The sequence below is a fragment of the Carassius gibelio genome, chromosome B21 (genome assembly GCF_023724105.1).
Source record: "Carassius gibelio isolate Cgi1373 ecotype wild population from Czech Republic chromosome B21, carGib1.2-hapl.c, whole genome shotgun sequence".
Taxonomy (NCBI): Eukaryota; Metazoa; Chordata; class Actinopteri; order Cypriniformes; family Cyprinidae; genus Carassius; species Carassius gibelio.
In genome coordinates, this window is record NC_068416.1 from 10618934 (window position 1) to 10638231 (window position 19298).

General features: G+C 36.3%; 2 protein-coding genes and 1 long non-coding RNA gene across 5 annotated transcripts in view; 1 reads left to right on the top strand and 2 right to left on the bottom strand.

Annotated features, from left to right (window-relative positions):
- LOC127985927 (brain mitochondrial carrier protein 1) overlaps window positions 1–11277 on the bottom strand; it is a 39833-nt gene extending 28556 nt beyond the window's left edge. Inside the window, exons 1-3 of one of the 3 annotated variants that reach the window (XM_052588140.1) lie at window positions 11102–11277; window positions 10425–10520; window positions 9615–9753 (exon numbers count right to left, since the gene is read on the bottom strand). In XM_052588140.1, coding sequence (XP_052444100.1) covers window positions 9615–9753; window positions 10425–10488 — 203 coding nt within the window. In that variant the 5' untranslated portion in view covers window positions 10489–10520; window positions 11102–11277. Of the gene's footprint in view, window positions 1–9614; window positions 9754–10424; window positions 10540–11101 lie in introns of those variants that run through there. The other 2 variants (XM_052588139.1, XM_052588138.1) reach the window with 2 other exon arrangements.
- Window positions 1–19298, bottom strand: part of LOC127985929 (uncharacterized) — a 100186-nt gene that overhangs the window by 68931 nt on the left and 11957 nt on the right. The window lies entirely within an intron of this gene.
- LOC127985924 (glucose-dependent insulinotropic receptor) lies at window positions 13696–15876 on the top strand. Its single transcript, XM_052588136.1, has one exon. The coding sequence runs from the start codon at window positions 14366–14368 to the stop codon at window positions 15512–15514; it is 1149 nt and encodes a 382-aa protein (XP_052444096.1). The 5' UTR covers window positions 13696–14365; the 3' UTR covers window positions 15515–15876.

Below are 19298 nucleotides of genomic sequence, written 5' to 3' on the forward strand. Positions count from 1 at the left end.
CTGACCCTTTACTCTCCTTTTTAAAATATGTCCTTATAAACCAAGAAAAAGTTATTTATAGCTGTATTTATAAGCTGCTTACTAATGACTATTAATGTTGGGACAAGACTTTATAAAGCACGAACTGACTATTTACTAATGAGTGCAGTTATTATAAAGTGTTACCAATGCATTTACTAATGTTAGCAAATAAGACATTATTTTACAGTGTTATCAAATCCTTAAATGATTTATAAGTGTTCTGCTTGCATTACAGCTTAGTCTTCATCTGTGAGCTGAACAGATTTACTGTTACATCCATGACATTATGTAAATTCAAATAAATAGCATGTCAGAGGATGTCATAGGTCAGTATCAAATGAGTTTGAAATTATTATTTGCAGCACAAATAAGGTTTTTTAGGATTTTTTAAAATCCCTAAAACTGTCAGAAAAGGATAAGGCCTAAGATATTTCTATGTGAGTGGCTAAATTTATTTTTGTTTTTATAATTGTAATACATAAACTATGAAATTATACAAAATGTATAAAAAAGTAAATAAATAAATACGCTACATTAAAAAAGCAGCCAAGACAAATGAGTCTCCTTTTTTATATATATAGATTAAAATTGAAGACAGAAGCAGCTGGTATATGCGGTCACTTAATATTCAAATCCAGTAGATCCACTTCAGATTTATTTCTCAACAGTTTATGTTCACGTGGCTGTTTTCGTTTATATTCGCCAAGCTATTATGTATTTTGAAATAATCTTGTCCGTGATGTGTTCGTTCGTACGACGAAAGACAGAAACCTGCAGCTCGAGAGATATATGTTATTGTGCCAGTCGCGCTTTCAAATAGTCTTGCACACTTAAACGGGTCACAAACACCTGTATTTAGCTCTTGTTGTGTTATAATGTGTGTATTGTGTGCATTTATGGCAATATTTTATTTTAAAAAGCTCTTAAACAAGAATAAATTTGTTAGTTTTGAACTTGTGGCACTGTGCGCGCTGATCGGAGCGGTGATTTCAGATAGGCAGCCACAAATATTTAATTTTCACACAAACAGTTCAAAAACATCTTAATTTAGCTCTTGGTGTGTTCTAATTTGTGAATTGTGTGATATCGCTGCAATACTTTATTCTTAATAGCTATGAAACAAGAATAAACTCGTTTTTTTCTGAGCTCATCATTCCAGATGCTCCTGCTCAGAGCGGTGATTAATCTCTCCTGTTTCTCACGTATCACTGACCACACATCAATTATTAATGAGCCCTGACCCGGTAATAATCATATATGTTGGTTTAGCTTGTCAGTGTGAATTAAATCTAAGTATTTATTTGTATTTTAACCGATTTAAAAGAGAAACTAAAACTCCGTTAATTGCACCTGTAGGGGCGCAATTTCTCTCAGACAATGGAAGTCTGAAGCACACATACTCAAACAGAGGGACAGAAGTGAGATGAGATGTCTGACAGTTTTTTAATTTTCTGTTACCCATACAGTGTTGTAAAGTCGTGAAACTATCCATATTTACTCAGAATGACTTTTTGTCTGTATGAAAAAAGGTTTTGAAGTGTTTGGAATTAAAAAATGCAGGAAAATTAATAATTCCATTTTTAATGTCATTTAAAAAAAATCACACAGACAAAACCGTTCAAGCTATCCAAAATCTATTGGCAATTTAAGTTGTTTAAAATGTTTTGGCATCATGTAGACAAAATTTGGTGTGTATAGTGTTACTCTCCTCTGAGCAGTATGCATTAATTCACAGCTAAATGTAAAAAAAAATCCACATTCAAATCAAAATAGCTGACTTCCTGTTGATCGTAGCTGATGACTGTGAATTAGAAAGTTGTCCGTCTTGATGAGAACAATTTTTGTACCGAGTTTGGTGTCTGTAGCTAAAACTAACCCCCCCACTTTTGACAAAAGGTGGCGCTATAGAGTGCCTCTTCCACGCCCTCTTATGAACTTTTGCCAGTGTCTAGTTATCATAAATACTGATATGTGTTCTGAGTTTGATGAAATTCTAAGCATGTTATATGCCTCAAAATCACCTGAGAAGTATTCCAGTTTAACATGTTGCCATGGCAACAATATTTTTAGATATCAATATCCCCCCAGCAGATTTATATAGGCTGTGTTTTAACATTATTCTGATGAAGTTTGAAGCAAATTGAGTAATAATAAGATGCTGAATTCAAAGCATTTTGAAAATGACACACTTCCTGCTGCCAGTTGGTGGCGCTATAACTTTGACTCCTAATAGTCACATATATGCGATCGACATCATACAAAGAATAATCTGATGAAGTTTGATTAAAATCAGGAAATGTATGTGGATGGTATTAGACACTTCCTGTTTCTCATTTCTCGCCATAATTTCAACACCTCGCCACGAGCAAACCGTTAGAGATATCAAAAATCCCCTGGCAATTTTTCATCCCCAATGTCTTGAGATCATGTTGACCGAATTTGGTGGCAATCTGCAAAAAAACCTATGACAAGTATTTCAAATTCCAGAGCATGCGCTTTTTACATAACTCTAAATAGCTGACTTCCTGTTGGGCGGAGCCTATGACATGCAATACGAAAGTTGTTCGGCACGATGAGATCTATATGTGTACTGAGTTTCATATGCATATGTGTGAGTATGTGTGAGCTATACATCAACATTTCTGACTGTGATCCAGGGGGCGCCGTAGAGCCCCTGTGCCACGCCCGGGTCCCAGCCTCTGCAGGCTCCTAAAGGCCACAGATTCCAAAGTGTGCGCAAATTTTCAAGAGTTTTTGAGTATGTTAAGGACCCCAAAAGCCCCCACAACTTTGACGAAAAATATGAATACTAAACCCTAAATAACCAACTTCCTGTTGGGCGGAGCCTATGACATGCAGTACGAAAGTTGTTTGGTTTGATGAGATCTACATGTGTACCGAGTTTCATGTGTCTACGTGCAAGTATGTATGATATATGGCCCTCAGTATTCCAGGGGGCGCTGTAGAGCCCCTGTGCCACGCCCGTATATCTGTCTCTGCCCAGCCCTAATGGCCGCAGGTTCCAAGGTGTGTGCCAATTTTCAAGAGTTTTCGAGCATGTTAAGGACCCCAAAAGCCCCCGTAACGTTGGAAAAAAATAATAATAATAATAAAATATAGCTGCAAGCAGCGATGGCGGGCTCAAGCCACCAATGCCATCGCCACCCCGGTGGCATCAGGTAAACTGTGCCCAGCGGGCACATGCATTCACAATATCCCTCTGGCAGTGAGGTTTTAAAGGGTATGGCGGTTAAAGGGTTAATCCGAATCATCTAGACTTTAAAATCACATTCACAGAACAATATATATATATATATATATATATATATATATATATTTAGTAACACTTTACAATAAGATTTCATTTATAAACATTATGTTAACATGAACAATATTTATATAGCATTCATTCATGTCATTTAATATTCCAAACTTAAACATTAAAACATTGTTTTATTGTGATTTTTTTTCCAAGCACATTTTACCAATTCCAAGCCATATCAATCTTAATAACTACCATTATTTTTTATTTAATCATTTATGAGTGCTATACAATATTCCAGGAAAGCTGGAAGAGAAAAACTCCTTATATTCATGTGCAGAATCATTAGGCATGTTTTCTTTTACAGATGAAATGCGCTAAAAAAGAGTTTTAACTCAAACGTTTTTAACTCAAAGTCGAAAATTATGAAATACCCATGAGAAATATCAAACACAAATGCAATACAGAAATGGATAAGTTAAGATTTGACCATTGTACAAAAATGCTGACTGGGTCATGAGGTCAGAAAAGAAGAAGAAAAAAAAAAACAGGTCAAGAAGAACTGACAAAAATAATTGCAAAATAATTAGGAATTAATGTGAAGATTAATTTTTAGTAAATTCTGCAAGACAGACTTTCAGGAAAGGAGGTGGAATAAAAATGATCTCTTAAATCTTAGCCCCGGATTCAGGAAAATATATTCCTCAAACCATCGGACAAGAGGAGGTGGTGCTGGTCCTTCACGAGTCACTCTAATCTGTTCATAAAGCCTATATATAAAGTCTTAATATGTAGTATTTCACAATACTTCATGGTATTCTAATTAAATCATTTTTTGGAATCTTTGATTTCTCAGAACCTGACACATTGTAATTCTGAGACTCCAGGAAAGTGGCAGTTCTGTAAAATGTTGGCACTGGAGACTAAATGCTCCCTGATAGTTTCACAACTAATTCACTTAACACACACACACACACACACACACACACACACACACACACACACACACACACATTACCCACAGTGACAGAGGGACAGAGTGACATCAGATGTATGATAGTTTTTTAATTTTCTATCATCCATACAGTGTTGTATAGTCATGAAACTATGCATGTTTCCTCAGAATGACTTGTCTTCTATGTGTAAATTTTTTTTAAGTGTTTAGAAGCTGCACTTAAAAAAATAAAAGACATTTACTGGTTACTTTTTTACTAATATTTTAAAAAATCACCACGACAAAACCATTCAAGCCATTCAAAATTCATCCGCACCTGTACTGTACGATACATTCTTTAAACTGGTAAAAGAGGATGTGGTGCTGATCCTTCAAGTCACTCAAAACGTATCTGTCCATAAAGCCTATAAAGAATTATTCTTAATATACAGTTCACAATACTTCAGCTTGTTATTCTAATTAAGTGAATGTCATTTTATCAGTAAAATACATAAAATTCATATTATTTTTCTTTGAAAGATTTCTATAAATGATTTAAATCATACTTGTTTCTACAATAATTATTTAAAAGTAATCCTATAGCTCCATCTGGTGGCCATTATTGGTACTAAGAATTGCAAGCTTGATTTATATGTTATGATAGTTTTAAATTTATGCTGGCTCTTGAAAATGATGAAGCTATGAAACTTACTGTGCTTCCTTCAAATGATGACTTCTACGTATATAAAAAATTATGAAGAGTTGGAATTAAAAATTTTAAAGATATAGTAAAATTACTATTGTATTTTTTTTATGTTACTTTAATAAATCGCTATGGCCACACCATTTAAGGTATCCTAAACCCATTCGCAATTTAACATCTTCAGTATATGGCTTCATGTTAAAACAGTTTGGTGTGAACTACTTGTGTCTTCTTGGAGGAGAATGAATTCATTTACAGGCTGAGTTTATCATAAATCCACAATAACATTTCTGAGTTCTGTATCAATCAGTGTTGTTGTTTGTTTATTTTTTATTTATTTTTTTCATAGGAAGATAACTGACCCTTTACTCTCCTTTTTAATAAATGTGCTTATAAACCAAGAACAAGCTATTTATAGCTGTATTTATAAACTGCTTACTACTGACTATTAATATTGGGACAAGGCTTTATGAAGCATGAACTGACTATTTACTAATGAGTGCAGTTATTATAAAGTGTTATCAATGCATTTGCTAATCTTAACAAATTAGACATTATTTTACAGTGTTATCAAATCCCTTAAATGATTTGTAAGTGTTTTGTAATGATTTTATTGACCTAAAAGCATTTGTGAAAGTTCTGCTTGCATTAGAGCTTAGTCTTGATCTGTTAGCTGAACAGATTTACTGTTACATCCATGAGATTATGTAAATTCAAATAAATATCATGTCACAGGATGTCAGAGGTCAGTATCAAATTAGTTTGAAATTATTATTTGCAGCACAAATAAGGTTTTTTAGGATTTTTAAAAATCCCTAAAACTGTCAGAAAAGGATAAGGCCTAAGATTTCTATGTGAGTGGCTAAATTTGTTTGTTTTTATAACTATAATGCATAAACTATGAAACTATACAAAATGTATAAAAAAGTACAAGTTATTCTTTTCCAATGTTTTTAATTTATTTAAAAAATTTTTTTTTTTTTTTTTTTTTTTTTTTTTTTGGATTTACATTTTAAAAAATTAGCCTACGGCGATCATTCTAAACATCTTGAATAAAACCTGTCAATATTTATTATAGACCACTATAACTGTGTATAATCTAACAAACGAGTTTATTATGAAAATAAAAGCGTGTACACCAGATAACTTGGACGAATAAGAAATTGCTAACAATAGTATAATAGAGCATGTTTTAGGTTTTTAGGCGTTTAGATGCAGAAATGGACAAATCAAATGTAAAATAAAATGTAATTGATTTAATTAAATATAGATTAAGTCTTGTTAGAGCAAAATAATAAATAAATACGTACACACATTAAAAAAGCAGCCAAGATGAATGAGTTTCATTTTTTTATATAGATTAAAATTGAAGACAGAAGCAGCTGGTATATGCGGTCACTTAATATTAAAATCCAGTAGATCCACTTCAGATTTAATTCTCAACAGTTTATGTTCACGTGGCTGTTTTCGTTTATATTAGCCAAGCTATTATGTATTTTGAAATAATCTTGTCCGTGATGTGTTCGTTCTTACGACGAAAGGCAGAATCCTGCAGCTCGAGAGATATATGTTATTCTGCCAGTCGCGCTTTCAAATAGTCTTGCACACTTAAACGGGTCACAAACACCTGCATTTAGCTCGTGTTGTGTTATAATGGATGTATTGTGTGCATTTATGGCAATAATTTATTTTAAAAAGCTCTTAAACAAGAATAAATTCGTTTGTTTTGAGCTCTGAGACACTGTGCGCGCTGATCGGAGGCAGATTTCAGATAGGCAGCCGCAAATATTTAATTTTCACACAAACAGTTCAAAAACATCTTAATTTAGCTCTTGGTGTGCTCTAATTGGTGAATTGTGTGATATCGCTGCAATACTTTATTTTTAATAGCTATAAAACAAGAATAAACTCGTTTTTTCTGAGCTCATCATTCCACACGCTCCTGCTCAGAGCGGGGATTCATCTCTCGTGTTTCTCACGTATCACTGACCACACATCAATTATTAATGAGCCCTGACCTGATAATAATCATATATGTTGGTTTAGCTTGTCACTGTGAATTAAATCCAAGTATTTATTTGTATTTTAACCGATTTAAAATCGAAACCAAAAGACAGTCTCCTCCCTTTTTTAGTCCGGTAACTGCACCTGTAGGGGCGCTATTTCTCTCAGACAATGGAAGTCTAAGCACACACACTCAAACAGATGGACAGAGTGATATGAGATGTCTGACAGTTTTTTAATTTTCTGTTATCCATACAGTGTTGTAAAGTCATGAAACTATGCATATTTACTCAGAATAACTTTTTTTTCTGTATGAAAAAAGGTTTTGAAGTGTTTGGAATTAAAAAATGCAGGGAAATTAATAATTCCATCTTTATTGTCATTTAAAAAAATCACCACGACAAAACCATCCAAGCTATCCAAAACCCATTCACAATTTAAGTTCCTCAATGTTTTTTCAACATGTAGACCAAGTTTGGTGTGTATAGTGTTACTCTCCTCTGAGCAGTATGCATTAATTCACGGCTAAATGTAAAAAATAATCCACATTCAAATCAAAATAGCCGACTTCCTGTTGGTCGTAGCTGATGACTGTGAATTAGAAAGTTGTCCGTCTTGATAAGAACAATTTTTGTACTGAGTTTGGTGTCTGTAGCTAAAACTAACCCCCCCACTTTTGACAAAAGGTGGCGCTATAGAGTGCCTATTCCACGCCCTCTTATGAACTTTTGCCAGTGTCTAGCTGTCACTAATACTGATATGTGTTCTGAGTTTGATGAAATTCTAAGCATGTTATATGCCTCAAAATCACCTGAGAAGTATTCCAGTTTGACATGTTGCCACGGCAACAATTTTTTAGATATCAATATCCCCCTTGCAGATTTATATCAGCTGTGTTTTAACATTATTCTGATGAAGTTTGAAGCAAATCGAGTAATAATAAGATGCTGAATTCAAATCATTTTGAAAATGACACACTTCCTTCTGCCAGTTGGTGGCGCTATAACTTTGACTCCTAATAGTCACATATATGCGATCGACATCATACAACGAATAATCTGATGAAGTTTGATTAAAATCAGGAAATGTATGTGGATGGTATTAGACACTTCCTGTTTCTAATTTCTCGCCATAATTTCAACGCCTCGCCACGAGCAAACCGTTCGAGATATCAAAAATCCCCTGGCAATTTTTCATCCCCAATGTCTTGAGATCATGTTGACCGAGTTTGGTGGCAATCGAGAAAAAAACCTATGACAAGTATTTCAAATTCCAGAGCATGCGCTTTTTACATAACTCTAAATAGCTGACTTCCTGTTGGGTGGAGCCTATGACATGCAATACGAAAGTTGTTCGGCACGATGAGATCTATATGTGTACTGAGTTTCATATGAATATGTGCAAGTATGTGTGAGCTATACATCAACATTTATGACTGTGTTCCAGGGGGCGCCATAGAGCCCCTGTGCCACGCCCGGGTCCCAGCCTCTGCAGGCTCCTAAAGGCCACAGATTCCAAAGTGTGCGCAAATTTTCAAGAGTTTTTGAGTATGTTAGGGACCCCAAAAGCCCCCACAACTTTGACCAAAAATATGAATAATAAACCCTAAATAGCCAACTTCCTGTTGGGCGGAGCCTATGACATGCAGTACGAAAGTTGTTTGGTTTAATGAGATCTACATGTGTACCGAGTTTCATGTGTCTACGTGCAAGTATGTATGATATATGGCCCTCAGTATTCCAGGGGGCGCTGTAGAGCCCCTGTGCCACGCCCGTGTATCAGTCTCTGCCCGACCCTAATGGCCGCAGGTTCCAATCTGTGTGCCAATTTTCAAGAGTTTTCGAGCATGTTAAGGACCCCAAAAGCCCCCGTAACGTTAGAAAAAAATAATAATAATAATAATAATAATAAAAAATAATCCTAAGGAAAACAATAGGGCTCTCGCCCTCCAGGCTTGAGCCCTAAAAATAATCCTAAGGAAAACAATAGGGCTCTCGCCCTCCAGGCTTGAGCCCTAATAATAATAAAAAATAATCCTAAGGAAAACAATAGGCCTCTCGCCCTTTGGGCTTGAGCCCTAATAATAATAAAAAATAATCCTAAGGAAAACAATAGGCCTCTCGCCCTTTGGGCTTGAGCCCTAAATATATACAGTACACACATTATGTCAACAAAAACATTTATTTTGGATGCAATTAATCATGATTAATTGTTTGACAGAACTAGAAAAAAAAAAAGTTTAAATGCTAACAAAATTTCTATGAATAATGAATGCATAGACCTAAAATTATAGGATATGACAGAAACTGTAAGCTTCTGGCCAGAAAAAAAAGAAAAGAAAAGCACATTAATATTTGAAATCAAAATGCTCAGTGACACATTGACAACACGAATAAGCAAAACTCGAATGACATCAGTCTGCTCATGCCGAAGCAGTGGGCCAGTTTCACTCGACTCAGCTCCTCTACAGACCCGTGCAGACCATGTGAATTTAATATCATCTATATTTAAGCTATCAGCTATATTTAAACCACTAAACCAATGCATGGTTTGTAAATATGCCTTTAAAAGGGCACACAATAAAAAATCTTCAGAAACACCACAATACTGATACTGAAGTAAAACAAAAATGCTCCACCACAACTGAAGCATTTGGAATCATCCAGAATACTCAAATAATCTGCACTCACCCAGAGTACCATGCCCGGATGCCTTCTTCACGACCAATCCTGAACAAAGCGTGGAACATGCCCCGATATCGGACCTCCATACAGTGGGTCTGCCCTTGAACCTGGAGCCGTGTTTTTGTGAGATCAATTGGAAACGTACCTGCAAGATTTAATTATCAATGGTGATTTAATAATCAAATCTATAAATGCTTTATATTATGCATACTAGTTATTTATCTATTATCAGCTTCATCTGTGAATGTATATTGTCACGCTTATCTTTCTTCTAATGTCCCACCTCAGACTCGTTCGGTTTAATTATACACTGTCGTGGGGAATGTTGTTTTTCATGCTCTGCAATGTTGTTTTTAACAAGAGTCTTCTTGCATTAACAATCAAGGCTTATTTCACAGTCAATTATTGTGGCCAAAAAAAAAGTAATTGTGCTTCTAAAGAAAATACTGTACAAGTACTGTAAAATATATATGATAGTATATTTCAATAAAGCAACTAATAGTAATAATAAACAGTTGTAACAATGATTTAACAAATAATTATAATATTTACTTTTACGTGTGTCAAAGTAGAAACACGTTTCAATATATCACTTATTGGACATGTAAGCAAAAAAAAATTTAAATAAATAAATAAATATTAACAAAAATATGAATATTCTCTCTCAAATATTAACATGTAATATTTGTAACACTCCATTTGAGAGCTTAACATGTGTTGAGACATGCTCTATGAAACAATTAATGATCTAAGAGCTCTGTAACAGATGATGATGATGATGATGATGATGTAAAAACAGCAGGTGCACAGACTCACCGAATTCTGCGACAATTGAGGCCATCCCCCCATAGACAAACGGCTTCCAGTTCAGGTTTGCCATTTCTGTTGCGGCCCCTTCGGCTTGATGGAGTCCTACTAAAAACAGCAGAAAGCCAAAATAGGAGCAAATCAGCTGTTTTAATCTCACATTGTACAACATAGCGCTACCCGTCTGTGTTCCAGCCAGTCCTGTCAGACGCATAGACAAATGTGGACCGGAATAAGACGAACCGCATTAAGGATTCATTGCAAGCGCCATAGGAAATTTGCCGAAATCCTATTGGTTGTACACGCTGTCAATAATTTTATCGGCGATGCCGATTAGTCGAAATGATTTGATGCTCCGCCTACTTCCGCCGCCAAGGAGGTTGAGTGACAGAATGTAGCGGCTCGCCTATTTTGATCAAACCGTGTAACATTTTACTTTAAAGGTTAACATTACCGTTTAAATGAAAAAGATTAACTTTAGAGTATAGCCATCAAACTCACGAATATAAACACGACGTGTCTAGGTTGTTGACTTAGCATGAAAGATCGCTGTTCTTGGTTCCGTATCAAAGATCTAACGGCTTGCAACAGTTAGCCAGGTAGAGCAGAACTCTTCTTACCATTATAAAGTACAAAACTGAGTAATCACGAAATTCTAGTCAATATCGCCTCGCGAGCTCACATACCTGAGGGCTTGGTGCTTCAGTCACCTCTGTTATTTTATTTTGGACTCCATCGTCTTGAACATATTTAGTATTATTGTACTTTTCGCAGTCAAACTCCAGGAGCGCACATACGGCATTCAGTTCCCCATCATGTGTCACTACAGGAACTCAATTGACGCTACCGGAAGTTCCCGCCCAGTTTGAAAGAGACTATACTCCCCCACCCCTCCCCTTTTCAATGTCACCCTGCCACTCAAGAAAAGAAAATGTGAGTGGACCTTCATGTAATACTCCTTATAAACTCACTATAATAGGCTATGTTTTCATTTATGCAGTAATTTGTATTGGCTCACGAAAAATAACAACATTCAAAAATCAAACAATATTTAGTATTTTTATTTCATTTTCAACTTTACACATTTTTTACAATTCAGTAGTAGTCAGCATTCTGTTCCTTCCCCATAAAATAAAAAAATAAAATATGTTTTGTGAAAAACTACAGTTTAAATACAGTGTAAATGTTAAAAGTTTTATTTAAAACTGTGAACTCTTCAGTCACTGAACTCAAAACCTATGTAAATACTGCATAGATAATGTCTTAGTCATTTCATCATCCGTGTACAACTTTGCTCTGTTTATTCAGATCATGAGTTAAGTTTTGATATGGCATATCACATGTTGTAATGCAAGCAACATTTGTCCATCTCTAACAAGAGCGTGCAACTACAAATACACACCAGCATCATTTGCAATGAACACCTCAACCTGCAAAAAGATCGCATAAAGTGGCATTGTAAATCTTTCTCATAACTTTTTTAATGCATCTTTATGGACCATAACTTTGAACACCCAAACTCACTGTAAACAAGATGCACCTTTTAATGATGTTGGGGAATATTGTTTAAAGTTTTCACGCTCAAATGACCACAGTTTTATATCAGTAACGCTGATCTGGTGATAAGCAGTCTGTAGATGACCGTTGTGGTTTCACCTTCCCTCTAGTTTGAGGCAGATGTGATGTTACAGAGTGGTGCGTAGGAGCCTCATCACACGCTGGTACAGCTGCTGAACAACTGATACCAGATTCCTGCAACACAAAAAAGATGCTCAATTGAAAGATTAAGAACTTTGTTATATATCCTGATGTAAAAATGCTGCTTGATATTAACAATTAATCTGTTATCTTAAGAACACACTGGTTTGTACTGAAAACCTTTACCATTTACATCACGTTGTTATTCTACCTGTTATTTTCCTATAGCGGCTAATTAAACGGAAGTCTCATCCATAGGCTTATATCCGCGTTGAAGAAAAAGGTGGATAGGGATAATAAAAATTGTTGTCATTTACTCACTCTCAAATTGCAAATTGTTGTTTTTGTGCAAACAACTGAAACGATCTTGAAAACTCATTTGTAATTCTCATTTGTAAGTTGCTTTGGATAAAAGTAGCAGCTAAATGAATAAATGTAAATGTTCAAAATAACTTATTTTATGTTCTGTCACTTTAATTTACTAACTATTAAGATTAGATCTTTTAATAGTTTCTGTTCCCATTAAGGTTTTTCTATAAACGCCTTTCATGATAAAATCGGAGACGTCATGACCTTGCTCACACCCCTTATACAAACAAGAGGATCCGATATCCTGGCAAAAATTCAGGAACATATGGATCGGTATGGTAGCTGGTATTGGAATTTAGTATAAAGTAATATGTTTAAGATCAAAAAGCAAACAATCAAAAACAACATATAATATATAAATCCCAAATCCAAATGTCCGCTGAAACCTACAGACTAACTTAAAAAATACATAAAAATACACTACTTGAGTTGAATCTTGAAAATCATAGTTTAAAAAGTTGCACATTTTGAACTTTTCTTTGATGTGTTAACCAAAAACTCACCGGGCACCATTTGACACGCAGTTGTTTCTGTCCGGGTGAAGGCAGAAGAGTGATGCCAAACAGTACGCACAGCACAGCAACATGGAAAGTAGTCTTCGCTTTAAAGACATCTTCTGCCCAGTGCTCTAAACAACCTGGAGAAGCGTTAGTATTCCTTTCAGAGTGCCCAAGATGTCCCTTATTTAGGCAGCTCAAGGTAAAGATGGGCTGTGATGTCAAATTTAGGGGTCCAGGAGCTTTCTGTGGCCAGAGTGTAGCAGTGGGCACAACAACTGCTGACCACAATCCACTTTCAATAGCAGTGAACAGTCTAGTAGGGATGAATAACATTGCCACATTGTTGACCAGTGGGAGTCTGGCTTTATTGTGTAGCACTGTCAGATCTTTCCTCGGTATGGACAACTATGTGCAGATTGTTAAAAACCGGTTGCGTGGTTTCAAGTCCATTGTACTTGAGGGCTTTGACTCATTCCCATGACTCCAGAGAGAAGTTGAAGAGGTTGCTGCATAAACTGATTTGTCTTGGTCCCAAAATATATCACTATTTGTTCATTGACCCTGACTCCAATGATGTAAAAGTGTTTGAATATGGTAAGCATTTATTCACCCGCGAGTGCTTCTGTTTATTTAGAGTTTGTTCACTCATGAGCAATCACAGTCATCCTGTTAGCGTCCACCCACCTCCCAGCCCTCTCTCCAAACCCAACCCGCTCTTTACGTCCATCAGTTTCCTTTCCCCCTTTGAGGTTTTCCAAAGTTAGTAGACTGACTCCATGCTGATAGAAAAACATCTGCGGCCAACAAAACAGACACTGGCACATCAGCCCATTTGAAATGGAAGAATTTATTTTTTTGCCTTCATCCTAAAGCCGAATCTGAAAGATGCACTGAGGGATGCAAGAATGACTACTCGCTTGGAATCCATCTTCTTGTCGTCTTTTCCACAGTTGGAATATGTTCTCTGTTGAATTTATCGGACTTTTTCACTGTGATGAGAATGGATTTCATGAGACAGGAGTTCATCGGCTCTTATCACTTTTTCAGGCAAGGAACGGTCTTAAACTTCTGAGAAGTATCCTGAGAACATTTCTTTATGAAAAATCAAGGATAAAGATTTCATCAAAAGATCAGCCCTTTCTTGCACTTCGGAAGAGTTAAGTTTTAATTTCAAAATAATGGTGATTCCATGGCTATAGCCGCTTCCAGTAGGAAGTATGCTCTGATGGGAACTGGATGGCAGCCAAACAGAACAAGGGGCAGACAAACAAAACTACAGAAGCAGTTTCTTCATCTGAGAAATGTAAATCTACATCTCAGTGTCCTTTTTTCATCACGAAACCATCAGGTTCTGTTTAAATTCTAATCTAAATTGATGCAACAATGATCGCTTTCAATGAGACTTCAATGGAAACCATGAGGGAGAACTACGTAGTGACAGCACCCAGTCCAGAGCTCACAACCCCTGCTGTGATAGAAAGAGAGGTAGTGGCCATGGGCTGTATTCTTAGTGCGGTATCCATTTTGATCATCTCCACCAACCTTTTAGTCGTTATTGCCCTGGTTCTCCTCATCCGCAAGAGGGGCTGCCAGAGCTGGTGTTTTGTCTTAAACCTATCAATAGCGGACATCTTGGTTGGTGTGGCTATCACTGGCATTGCCACCGATGCTCTCGAAGGAACGACGGCCTCCATGGAGAAGGGCATTTGTTTGTTGCGCATGACCTTTATCATGGCACCCTCTGCAGCCTCCATCTTAACCATGTTCTTGATCTCACTGGACCGCTATGTAGCTATAAAGTTACCCCTGCGCTATTCGCAGTTAATGAGCGGTAAGATGATTGTTGTGGCTCTGGTTCCCGTCTGGATCATCTCGATGACTGTGGGATTTTTACCCATCATTTTGAAACCGTTGCAGAAGGAAGGTTATCACAAAGTCTGCACGTTCTTCTCCGTCATAGAGCCAAAGAGCATCATTGTGGTCTTCTGCCTTTTTTTCTTTCCAATACTCTCAGTCTTCATCTATTTTTACATGGACATTCTGAAGATTGCCTGTGGCCATCAGAAGCGCATCCGTGCCCAGCAAGCAGGTTCACGCATTCTGACATCTAGCCGTTACTGGGGCCACGTAAAAGCTCTGCGGACTATTGCCGTGCTGATTGGTTGCTTCACGCTCTGCTGGTGCCCCTTTTTTGTGGTCAGTATTGTGCAGGTATCATGTCCAGCCTGTGAACTTTATGACTTTTTGGAGAACCACCTGTGGCTGCTGGGGCTCTCAAACTCTCTAATAAATCCCCTTGTTTATGCTTGCTGGCAGCGGGAAGTGAGAAGCCAGATCGGTGAGATCTTAGCTCATATTAAAGTCAGGTTGTGTTGTGTGACACACTCGGAGACGGCAGACAGATGCCCCACAGACCACCCGATTGTCACTCAGGCAGTAAGGTTTCATGACAAGATGCTATCCACCCCATTAAATTACAATCGGTCTGTCACAATTCCTGAACAACATCCAGAAAATATTTCCAACAGATAGGATATACTTTTAATCCACTGACCATACATCATTTAATGGATGCGGAGCTCAGACTATTTGTCCAAATACAACAGACACTGCTTTATTTGAACACAATACGTTCAAAATATAACCAAATCACTTATTTCCCATTTCCACTTTTTCCCAGTTGTAAAATATATGACTGTAATAAAGTAAATGCTATTTGTGTTGTATCTTTGAATAGGGTTTCTCATCATCACTGTCATCTTGCTAACTGATGGTTATATGAGCCTTGGTGGTTATGAGCCCTTTTAATAAGATGTCTGTTGATAGTGAAATATTCTCTGTACAATGGTTTTGTGCAATATTCATTGTTCTGCTATATAAATAAATAGTAACAATTCGATTGAAAATGTTTCTCTTCCTATACGTCTACCATTGCTGGTAGAAAAAAAAATATTTTAGACTTATGTGAAGTGTGTATATATATATATATATATATATAGTATTTGCTTTGGTTTTTATATATGAATTATAAATAATTCTACAGAATTAACAATGTACGATGACCTAAACGTTAATATCACATTTTGTAGTCCCCTATAAAAAGACATTCTTCAGTATACTCTGATTCAAAGAAGCACTTAAAAAGGTCATTTAGAAAGGTATTTAAAAGCCATGTTTGCCACCCATGTGGTTCTGAGAGAAATCCTGACCACTTCCTTTCAGCCACTTCTTCAGGTAAACTATTAAATAATCTAATGGTCAAATTAAAAAAAAATAATAATACAGGTGCAGCACATTACATCATGTTAAAATCTCATTACGTAAGTGCTGGGTAAATCTCTAAATTGTATACAGTATACTATTACTACTGCTAATAATATTATTATTAACAATAATAATAATAATAATAATAATAATAATAATAATAATAATATACATTTTGAACCACACAAAGATTAATATCCTAAGCATAAAGAACTTAAAATATATAAGAACATTTTTATATCAATACACACATGCATATTTGTCACATAATTCAGATCAAATTAATTTTAATATTACATTACTGATTTCATTTATTAAGGAAAAAAGCTGTCCAAATCTGCGTGGCCCTACATGAAAAAGTAATTGCCCCCTAAATTTAATAACTGGTTGTGCCAGCCTTTGCAGCAGCGACTGCAGTCATGTGTTTGCGATAACTGGCAATTAATCTTTCAAGTCACTGTGAAGAAATTTTTGCCCACTCTTTACAGAAATGTTTTAATTCAGCCACATTGGAGGGTTTGCACATGATTGGACCATTTAAGGTCACGCCACAGCGACTAAATTGGTTTTAAATCCGGACTTTGACTTGGCCACGCCAAAACCTTAATTTAGTTTTTCCTCGAGCCATTCAGAGGTAGACATGCTGGTGTGTTTGTGATCATTGTCCTGCTGCATAACCCAAGTGTGCTTGAGCTTGAGGACACAAACTGACGGCTTTCTGATAGAGTGCAGAATGCATGGGTCCATTAATTATGGCATGTCATCCAGGCCCTGAAGCTGCAAAGCAGCTCCAGACCATCACACTTCCACAACAATGTTTGACTGTTACATTTATGAAATGTTATGTTGGTTTTACGCCAGATGTAATAATACATACATACACCTTACAAAGAGTTACATTTTTGTCGCATCAGTCCACAGAATATTTGCCCCAAAGTATTGGGGATAATGAAGATATTTTTTTGGCAAAAGGGAGATGAGCCTTTGTGTTCTTTTTGGTCAGCAATGGCTTTTGCCTTGGAACTCTCCCATGGATGCTGTTTTTGCCCAGTCTCTTTCTTATTGTTGAATCAAGAACATTGACCTTAATTGAGGCAAGTGAGGCCTGCAGCGCTTTAGATTTTGTTCTGGGGTTTTTTCTATGACCTCTTGGACGAGTTGTTGTCGCTCTTTTGGAGTAATCTTGGTAGGCCAGCCACTCCTGGGATGGTTCACCACTGTTCCAAGTTTTCTCCATTTGTGGATAATGGCTCTGACCATGGTTCGCTGGATTCCCAAAGTCTTAGAAATGTCTTTATAACCCTTTCCAGACTTTTTTTAAAAATACGTTTCTCATCTGTTCTTGAATTTCTTTAGTTTGCAGCATGCTTCAGTTTATCAGAAAGCTTCTATTTAAGTGATTTTACTGATTCAACAGGTTCGGCAGTAATCTAGCCTGGGTGTGTGAAGTTTAACCCAGCTTTCTAAAATAATGTGATTAATCACAGTTCTTTCATGATTTAACAGGAGGGGGCAATTGATTTTTCATAGGGCCAGGTAGGTTTGGACAGCTTTTTTCCCTTAATAAATGAAACCATCATTTAATCATCATTTGTTTGATGATCTGAATATTTTAAGTGTGACATATATATTATATATATATATATAAACAGGAATGGGCAAAAACCTTTTCACAGCGCTGTATATATATATATATATATATATATATATATATATATATATATATATATATATATATATGTGTGTGTGTGTGTGTGTGTGTGTGTGTGTGTGTGTGTGTGTGTGTGTGTGTTTTAACGTTTAATGACAGTCTCCTGCTTTCAGCTCTGTGTGGGTTTCAGAATGTGAGACTGGGCTATATAAAACATGATATTCACCTGTTTTTATCAACAGTGTTTACATTGTGTAGCCTATACAGTTGGTTTATCACTGTGAAATGAGTTTTATTGTGTTGATCATTGGACAACTATGGTCTCGTAGAGAGAAAGGAGTGAGGAGAGGAGTGTGTACACGGGGCCAATCACATCCACTGACCTCAAGGAGGTTTGACTCTTTTTTTTTTCTTTTGTTTGTCCCACCCCAAATCCACCAAAGCTCAGGATGTGGAGCGAAAGAAAAAAAACAGCCAATCATGATAGTGTATTCATAGATTAAATTAAATGAGGTCAGAGTTAAGTGACAAAACATGCAGTGTGAAAAACAAACTACTGTCCTCCAGGACAGCAAGGTAGTGCCCTCCTGAGTACTTTAGAAGAGTGAGAACCATGGGAAGAGACAACGGTGTGGTTGCTGGAGGTGCTGCTGTTTTGCATGATCACCAGCCTTTTCCCAGACAGCAGAGATATCAGTTTGATGGATACTGTTGGCTTCTTAGAAAGTGAGATCTTCATTACATCAAAGAAGAGATCCAAAAGCCTCTAAGTGCTGTTTAAAAAAATTCTTCTAAAATTAGCATTGTTTCCAGACTCTATATGTTCAGTTATTTCAATTAAAGGGCAAAGTAAAGAACCTATTCATTGCTATTATAGTGAAATTACTGAGCCTATATATCAGTAACTGACAAAGATGCTAATTTGAATGAAAATTTCCAACGGCACTTGCTTTTGCATCTGAACTCTTCAATTCTTAATTTGTACAACTAAAGAAAACCAGTGGCTTTATAAAAGATGGCATCAGGATTCGTTGCCCAGCTTAGAAAGCATGTATGAAGTTAAAGGTAATAATCAGGCATTACTCCATCATTAAGATATATTGATATTTGTTTGTTTGCTGGTTTAGTTTGTTCTAATATGATCTGAACATGGACAGCTGCTTCCTTATGTTTTCATTGCAACTGTCATATAGTCAATCCTCATAAAATGCACAGATGACAAGCTGTATTTTTATACTGTTTTTCTAATTACTAATTGTGTTTCAGGTCCCCCAGTAGGTCATGGTAAGGAGGGTCCAGTGTTGAGAAGGTTACTTTGGAAATTGTTTTAGCATCTTGCAGGACTGCTTTCCTAAGAATATGTATTACAGTTAGTTTAGTTTTAGTTAGTTAACTTTTAGT